This window comes from Archocentrus centrarchus, chromosome 20, assembly GCF_007364275.1.
Source record: "Archocentrus centrarchus isolate MPI-CPG fArcCen1 chromosome 20, fArcCen1, whole genome shotgun sequence".
NCBI lineage: Eukaryota > Metazoa > Chordata > Actinopteri > Cichliformes > Cichlidae > Archocentrus > Archocentrus centrarchus.
Genome location: NC_044365.1, coordinates 26186339 through 26195098, shown reverse-complemented (window position 1 = coordinate 26195098; position 8760 = coordinate 26186339). Strand labels below are relative to the sequence as shown.

The window sequence follows — 8760 nt, the reverse complement described above, 5'->3', positions numbered from 1 at the left end:
CAAGTACCTAAATCTAATAAACTATTGTACTGCTCAGAGCTGCATTAAGGAGTAAACTTTAATTAACATTTAATACTCTTACAGTATGAACCAATTTGGCTGATTAGATAGTATAACTAAAGCTACATTCTCAGTCCTGTGCTGCTCAGTCCAGGATTTTTATCGCATAAATAAATACCTAGAAATGTAATCAGGATTAAGCTACAGTGTGCATTTGTGGTTTTTATGTATGCAGGTGCCCCAGAAACCTCATTTCTGGAAATTCCTACTCTGGCCGGTACCTGTGTGGTGGCCGCTGTCTTTTGGTTTTTGCTCACACTCTTCATACGAAAACTGAAACAGGTGAAGAGGATTTTTTTTAAGTGGTTTCGGGTATAATGAGAAAAATACATAGTATATATTTCACATTTTCTATGTATGCCTGGAGGCATTTGTGTGTTTCTTTTACAGTTAGGTCCATAAGTTTCCTCTCCTTCTCCACACTTTTCTCTTGTCATCACTCTGGTACAAGTTCAAGTTCATCTGTCCAAAGACTTTTTGACTTTTTTAGTGTTGCTGAGCTTCCCAGTGCACTCCTTCTTTTTTTTGTTCATTTGGCCACTCCTGAGCTGCTATCTCTGTTTATTTGGGGATGAGTCTAATGATGACCTCAGAGCTCCGGGGAAAAGACCTGGCTTTCAGATCAGCACAGCATCTTTTATCTGCTTAATTTATCACGGAAAAAAGGCATCACCTGGCCATGACATTGCTCGTTAGTCAATGGTCCAATTATTTTGAGCCTGTGAAATGAGGGACTATGTATAAAATTGCCATAATTCCTAAACAGTAAATGGAAGACTTTGGCAAAAAGTATTGAATTAAAGCTGAAAGTTTGTACTTCAATCATATCTGATTTAAAATCCACTGTAACGGTGTACAGAGGCAGAATTACAAAAAAATATCATTCTTCTGACTGCCAGCGATTGGTATAAAACACCTGGAATCAAGTTGGCACCAGGTACTCCATCCCTGCAGCCAGTATGCTTTCTGACTCACAGAAAGTACAATGGCTGTTAAGATTGTCATTAGGATGGTACAATTTTCATTGTTTTCTTTATGTTCCAGTTTAAATGAAAGGAAGCACATTTAAAAAATGCCTTTTGACTACATACATTCATACTACATTTTGTGATCATCTACCAGGCTCTGGATGAACTAAGTTTGCTCTTTATACTAATGCTCTCTTCCAAAGCCCAACAGTACGCACACCAAACCGGAGTACTTGTCAATCATACTGGACACAGGAGAGGGGCCAATAGATGAGCAGTGCGAGAGGTTTGCATTATGACCCCCAACCAATGGGAGTTCCCCCGGGAGCGCCTGAAATTAGGTACGCTGAATCATTCTATGAAAGAAAAACATTTAGCATGATACTCTTGTGGTGGGTTGAGACTAGGAAGGTAGTGTTAAGCCACCAAACAACACAAGGAATTTTCTCATAGACCTTATCAGCTTATTATTGGAGGTGACTCTCATTAATCAGACTTTCTGTCTGTGTTGTCTGTGGTCAGCTAATTATAACCCCAGCATGGGATATGTAAACTGTGTTTACTGAAAACTAATCAGCTCTTACAGTCATTAGGGTGGGATCTGGGGAGATCTGGTGGGGTCTCAAGTCTCCTGTTATCAGCATCTCACATCTGGATCGGATGATAATAATAATTAACTTAGTTGTTTAAAAAGACACAAAAACACACCTCCTTTATCCCTGTCATTCCCATTCACATGCTGTCTTTTTTCTCTCAGGAAAGCTTCTAGGCCGTGGAGCCTTTGGTAAAGTCATGGAGGCGTCTGCCTTTGGTATAGACAGTGGTAGCAGCTGCAGGACTGTGCTGTGAAGATGCTCAAAGGTACTATATCAGGTCCATGATATTCTGTTACATTTAATTACAATTTAAGAGACTTTTCTGCCACTTACTTTACTATTCCACCTGTTATCCACCAGAGGGAGCTACAGCCAGCGAACACAAGGCATTGATGACTGAATTAAAGATCCTCAACCACATTGGAAATCACCTTAATGTAGTCAACCTTCTGGGAGCCTGCACCAACCAGGAGGTGTGTGTGTGTGTGTGTGTGTGTGTGTGTGTGTGTGTGTGTGTGTGTGTGTGTGTGTGTGTGTGTGTGTGTGTGTGTGTGTGTGTGTGTGTGTGACCTTACACTCACCATGACTGTAACATGTGTGTCTGTGTGAACAGGACCGCTGATGGTCATTGTCGAGTATTGTCGTTTTGGAAATCTTTCAACCTTCTTGAAGAACAAGAGAGAGGTGTTTGTACAAGATCGGGTGAGTTCAGCCGCTGGACTTATTTTTACCATTAAAACACAAGAGGCCTTTGCGTGACTTGTCGCTCGTGCGACAAACAGTTACAAAATTGTACACTTAAAAGCTCACTTCTGCAATTGGTCTGAGGTTTGAAGATCTTATCTGTTCTGAAGCGGGACATGCAGTTCTCTAATTTCTTCACAAGTTCACACCTAACTAAAACTTCAATTTAATCATTTCCCAAAAAAAAAAATGTTTTATTAATCCACCACCAACGAATTATTCAAACTAGAATTTACAAGATCTCAGAGGAATGTACCCTCAGTCTTTCATAACATTTGATTGTGTTAACTGTTTAACATCCAGCAGGGTTAAAGCATAATACGGCTTATATGAAATTTTCAACTATCTTGCATATCCAAAATGTAATCCTATACAGAAGATCTGTAAGGTCAAGATGCCTGTAAGAGATTTGATTTGAAAGGCAACATATGTGTTTAGCATACGGCTAAACTGCAGTGCTAACACTAACCCTACTGCTATGGGGTCACCAGCAACCTGGTGCATGTTTAATATGTTAAATTTCAATTCATCACCCAGTACTGTATCATATTTATTCCCTCAGCTGGCTGGAGTAAAAGGTGGGGGGTCATTTTGTGACGACAGTGTCCCCGACAACCAGAGCAGCTTTCACACAGAGTTTGATGAGAGAGATGAGATGGGCAATGACCTTGGTAAGACTTGAGCCTGGTGAACATTTTATGCTTGTACTTAATCAAACTGCTTTTGACACCCCTCTGTTTCGTCTCCCAGATCCCCAAACTGCTCCAAATTCCACTCTTTACCTGGAAGATCTCATTTCTTTCAGCTTTCAGGTGGCACGAGGAATGGAGTTTCTGGCCTCTCGCAAGGTGTGGTGCTTTGCTACTCTACCTGTGTGCATACATGTACACATGTGCTGGCTATATAGCCTTATCTGTGCTCTGTGTGTGTCTGCATCAGTGTATTCACAGAGACCTGGCAGCAAGGAACATTTTACTGTCAGACAATAAAGTGGTGAAGATCTGTGACTTCGGTCTGGCCAGAGACATCTACAAAGACCCCGATTACGTCCGGAAGGGAGATGTGAGTACTTCTAAGCAGCCTGGTTCCAAAAGATAACACATTACATTCTTCTTCTTGTTTTTTTTTTTACACAAAATGACACAACATTTCTTTTGTGCCATACATTCTTCAAATAGTAGGTCTGATTGTCAGTCCAAGAAGGGGAAATAATTTCGGCTTGGCATGCCAGCTTCTGCCACCAAGCCTCTTATAAATTTGCTACTCATTGTGTTGAGTGTTTCAAGAGTATGAAGCAATAAATCACTAACTTTTTTTTTTTTTTTTTGCCTTAAAAAGATTTATTGCACAGTGACTTTGCAGCCAGCCGTGCTGCAAAGTTTTCTCACATAAGCGATGTTTGGTATTCCTGCTTAATCCTGCATTTTGACCATCTCACAGGCCCGACTCCCTCTCAAGTGGATGTCTCCTGAGTCCATCTTTGACAAGGTGTTCACCACCCAGAGTGATGTGTGGTCCTACGGCATACTGCTGTGGGAGATCTTCTTTGGGTGAGAGACGTGTGCTTTTTCCGAACATAAGCCGGAGTTGGACAGCATCACATAAATAGGGCTACTCCTTACTGTTTTCTAGTCTACTGTCACAGGTGTGTATGCTGACATGTGTGTATTTAATAGGCGCTTCCCCGTACCCTGGTCTTCAAATAGATGAGGAGTTCTGCCACAGGCTGAAAGGGGGAACAAGGATGCGAGCACCAGAATACAGCACGCCTGAGATGTGAGTTGACCTACATACCTACTGAGGAGCCAGAGAAATTAGTGTTTTGTAGAAACTGATGATTCATTATTTTGTTTTGTGTGGAAAATCCCTGTACATCAAATAGTCAGTCTCTGTTACTTCTATTCTTGGGCTCATCTGTAGCAAATGGAGTTGTTGATCATGATTCCTTACTTACATGTATGGCATATTGGACTTTTATGTAGTTCATCCGCTGTGTTACAGAAGCTGTTTAGCTCCTTCCTCTTTGAGCCTCCAGTCAAGAACTTACTAAAAGGCACCCCTACAGTCTATTTTTATATTTATATACTTAACTGACCTTTAAATTACAAAATCTAATTTACACGAGCAAATTTTGATCACATTTGCTCAGCTTGAACAACTTTGATCAAGCTGATGATGAGGAGAAGGTTTTGCCACACTCTGTTAACCACCGATCTGAGCGGATGTTGGAGCCCAAAATAGCTTCAACCACTGACTTCTGCGTCAGTTAGTTTCACAGTAAAAAGTTTGTTTTGGATTTGCAAAAAAGCCTTCTGATATCATATTGTTAATATTTAAACTGTGTACAAAATATATTTAGAGTAGACACTTTTTTTTCTGTTCCTGTTTTTGTATTGCTATTTCCAGTTTATTACATCTGCTAACATGTCCTGTCATGTACACACATGTACGGCTGTGCAGTCAAATATACCTTTACTGTTTCCATGCAGAGGGTAAGTACCCCCCAGGTGCTGTCAATCAAATGCACTTGACCAACTGGTCATGTTCAGCGTGAGCACCTCCATAAAAGCAGAGGTTTTGTCAGTTTGCTGATCTGGAGCATTCAGGTGTGTGTTAACAGGATGCTTCTGGAACAATGTCCTTTGGGCAGATAAGACTAGGGCTGTATGATTAGGGCCAAAATGATCATCATTATTATTTTGATCAATTTGACGTCACAATTATTAATTGATTATAGTGACAAAAATGTTTTTGTTGAACTGTCGTGTGAACAGAACACTGTTTTAACATTTTCACATCTGCACAAAGCTTTGCATCAAAATAAAAACAGTCCTCTTTATTCATCTAAATTCAGTTCATGTCTGTGTACAGTTACAGCACAATGCTAGCATGTTGGGAGGCCAATCCCTCCGACCGACCCACCTTCACTAACTTGGTGCAGACAATGGGAGAGCTGCTACAAGCGAGAGTGGAACAGGTCAGAGATCATTAAAACAAAATGTTTGTACACAAAAGGCCTTACAAATACCTCCAGTTCATGCTTTCTCTTCAACAGGACGGGAAGGATTATATTCCTCTGGGATCTTTTATGACTGGAGAAACTGGTCGCTTGGAGGCCTTCAAAGAAAAACCACTCGCAGTAACAAACCTGAGGTAAAAAAAAAAAAAAAGTTCACAGCAAATAAGTCTGAGCCAGCACCTTGACTTGATAGGTTATGCATGTATTTATGAGTAATAAAGTTTAATAGATACGTGCTTTTGGAAAATAAAACCAGAGAAAAATATGACACAAAGTGAAAAGACTGAAAAGAGCTAAGTGAGATAACTGAAAGTAAATTCAGTAAGCCGAAAAAAGGAAACAGTTCGAGAAACTTCCAATTTGCTTTTTTTAATCTGAACCCAATCTGTGCAGTTACATGGGGCATGGCCACACTGCAGACTTTTGAGGATTTGCCTTGCAAGGAGCTAGACTGCACTGATGTAAGAAAGCACGTTCAATTCTGCTTATATGAAGACAGATCATTTTGCAGGAAAACCCATTAACGCTGATCTTTCTGTTTCAGGATGAACAGAGCGACAGTGGTATGGTCCTACCATCGGAGGAACTGAAGAATGTGACGAAGAATAATGACAGCAAGCACGGGAAACTTAGCAGGTGGAGACTTCTAATCTCTGACTGCTTAAACCTCAGATCATCTTTCGATGCATGCTAAACGAGGCAATGATGCAATCTGTGTGGGGATTTTTTATTTTTAATTTTTTGTGTGTGTTTAGGTTCTTCACCTTCACCAAGTGTCGAGATAACCAGGTGCCCTTCCTGTGCAGTGACATCACAGGTCTCCGTGAAGACGACCCCTCGATCCTGCCGTGTGACTGGGAGTCTGACGAGGGAGGCTCCCCTCCTCCAGACTATAACTCTGCCTTCCTCTACCCCTCCCTCTAGCATCTGCTCTTGTGTATTTTTGACAACTTTATAAAGGGTTTATATATTTCCAGCTTTTAATAATTTCTTCAGAACTTGCTTTACACTTTACCATTCTCCCCCTCTTCCTTTTCCTTGTATCTGCAGGTGTTCTTCCCCCTTCATCCTCTCTCTCGCAGATGTCTAAATGTTCCATATATTTTGAATTTTTCTCCTTCAGCCAAACTTTAAGAAACTATTGCAAAATCTCATGCTTCCTCGCAAGTATTATCTCAGTGCTTTTCCACCACATCACCCCTTTTAAGAGCAGCTAAGTATTACCTGACAGTACTTGTACCCATGCAGTTATGCAGAATGTATTCACTAATATGTAACTATCAGAGCTTACTGTATTGGTACCTCATACCTAAAGCCTTGTGAAGAGGAGCACTGCTGTATAAAATAACTGTTCCTCTTGCACAGTTACTATATGCTGGAAAACATTATTATCTGCTGAATTATACTGATAGACACAATGTATGTATCTGTATTTATTTTAGTTCTGTAACCAAAATGTTACTTCCTTAAATTTGACCATTTGTGATTGTAATTTTTAGTTAGTTTCTACTTTAATAGGCACAGCTATAATTCTTGCAGTCTAACACAACAGCCTTGGAATAAAATGGCTCAACGTGATAGTGAGCAGTAAGTAGTCTGTTTTCTACTGTTAGCTCTCAATCAGTGGGAGGCGAGCTTAAAAGGAGGGGGAAGGAAGCTGTAACTACTTGTTTTAGAAGGAAGGCGAACTTGCACTAAGGCAACTGGACACGGTCATAGTGCACCCCCAAATCCCATTCTAGCCCCCCGTACATGAGCCCCAGGTTCCATAATCTTCTGAACTAAGATGTCTGGAATCCCTTTTTCCCCTTAGTTTTACAAACCCTTCCCACCCACCCAAGTAGGTTTTTTGAACCAGGGAGTTTTTGCATGTTAGGTGAATGTGTCAACCACTATACTGTGGAGCCACACAAAGCTACACTAGTTAATTCAATAATAAAAGATATGGAGCATAATATGTCACTGAACCAGTCAGATTGGGCTCTCTAAAACTCAGCATAATTTTTTTGCAGGCTGCTGTGTTAGACTGTCGGAGATCTATCAAAGTGTAGCTAACAAACTGGCAACTGAGTATGTATTTTTATTCAATGTATTCATTAACTGGTAAATTTCTTGTGTTTTTTTTTTCCAGGAGATTTTTCATTTACAAAGAGCTTTGAATGTGTGAACTTAGTTATAGTTCTTCAGATCTCTTTATTCCTCATAACACTAGTTTATTACTTGTGGCAGGAAACTCCATCACAACCCAAGTCTAAATGCAGCTGCTTTTACTGTGACTGGACAACACACACTGACATTTTTATTTAGATCACATCCAAATCCAAATGCAGTCTACACATTAAAACCACTTCTCTTTTTTTCTTTTTTAATTTTCACCCTTTATTTTGATTGGAGGTAAAGAGAAGCAGGTCCCGGGCAAGCTTGAACTTCAGTCCCTGCAGCCTTTTGGCATATGGGTCACCCTTTCAAACAGACAAGCTATAACCAGCTATAAGTGAAGTCAAAACCTGCCTTGTCAGTGTAAGCAAGAACTTGATTAATTTTTCCATTATTACAGAAATAGATCTTAATAAGTATGCAGTCAGGTTAAAAAATAAATAAATCAAAGAGGAATGTGTTTATCATATAGCAAAATTCATGTTTTTACTATGTATGACTTTATTTTAGCTATACAATAAAAAGCTGTGGTCTTTGTAACTGACAAAAAAAAAAAAAAAAAAAGACCCCACATCACTATCAGTTTTGGTATTCTTTATTAAAATACTGCTGTACACACAAATATTGCAAAAATTTGAGACAAGAACACAAGAGGGGCTTAAAACATACTAAGATGGTGATTGTAGGTGTGTTGATGTTGGGGAAGAGGAGAAGGTCATCACTAATATTAACTGGAGTGTGTGTGTTTGTGTGTGTTACAATGTGGAATACAGTGATATGAGCACTGACATTGTGTAGGCCGAGTCAGGGTGGCGTGTGTGTTTCAGTGTGTGGAAGTTTTGTTTGAAAGGGTTTTCTAAAGCACCACATTCACCATTTAAGTTTTTGTCGGTTCTTTTTTTTTTTTTTTTTTCCTTTTACTAAAACAGAGTACATGATCTAACACAGCCAGCTCCCTGCAGGTTTGTTGCCCCCAAGAACAGACCTTCAAGCTCCAGGACGATCTGAAAAGCTCACGTTAAGTCGACTGTAGCCAAGAGGATGTACTTGATTTTGATCTCTATCATTATCATTCAACAGTATCGCTTGTGTGTGTGTGTGTGTGTGTGTGTGTGTGTGTGTGTGTGTGTGTGTGTGTGTGTGTGTGTGTGTGTGTGTGTGTCCTTGTTACTTTAAAGTCTCGTGTTTGTAACATTCAAATATTTCTAAGAAATGT

The 8760-nt window shown here is 39.9% G+C and overlaps 1 protein-coding gene across 1 annotated transcript; it reads left to right on the top strand.

Moving 5' to 3' along the window:
• The first annotated feature begins 1045 nt into the window (after positions 1 to 1045).
• LOC115799185 (vascular endothelial growth factor receptor 2-like) lies at positions 1046 to 5537 on the top strand. Its single transcript, XM_030756208.1, is given in 15 exon segments — positions 1046 to 1072; positions 1232 to 1306; positions 1309 to 1369; positions 1786 to 1866; positions 1869 to 1889; positions 1985 to 2086; positions 2089 to 2097; positions 2238 to 2326; positions 2931 to 3039; positions 3119 to 3216; positions 3308 to 3430; positions 3809 to 3918; positions 4045 to 4144; positions 5240 to 5345; positions 5424 to 5537. Coding segments are annotated over 13 exon segments (939 nt in total). The 3' UTR covers positions 4079 to 4144; positions 5240 to 5345; positions 5424 to 5537.
• Positions 5538 to 8760: the final 3223 nt, after the last annotated feature.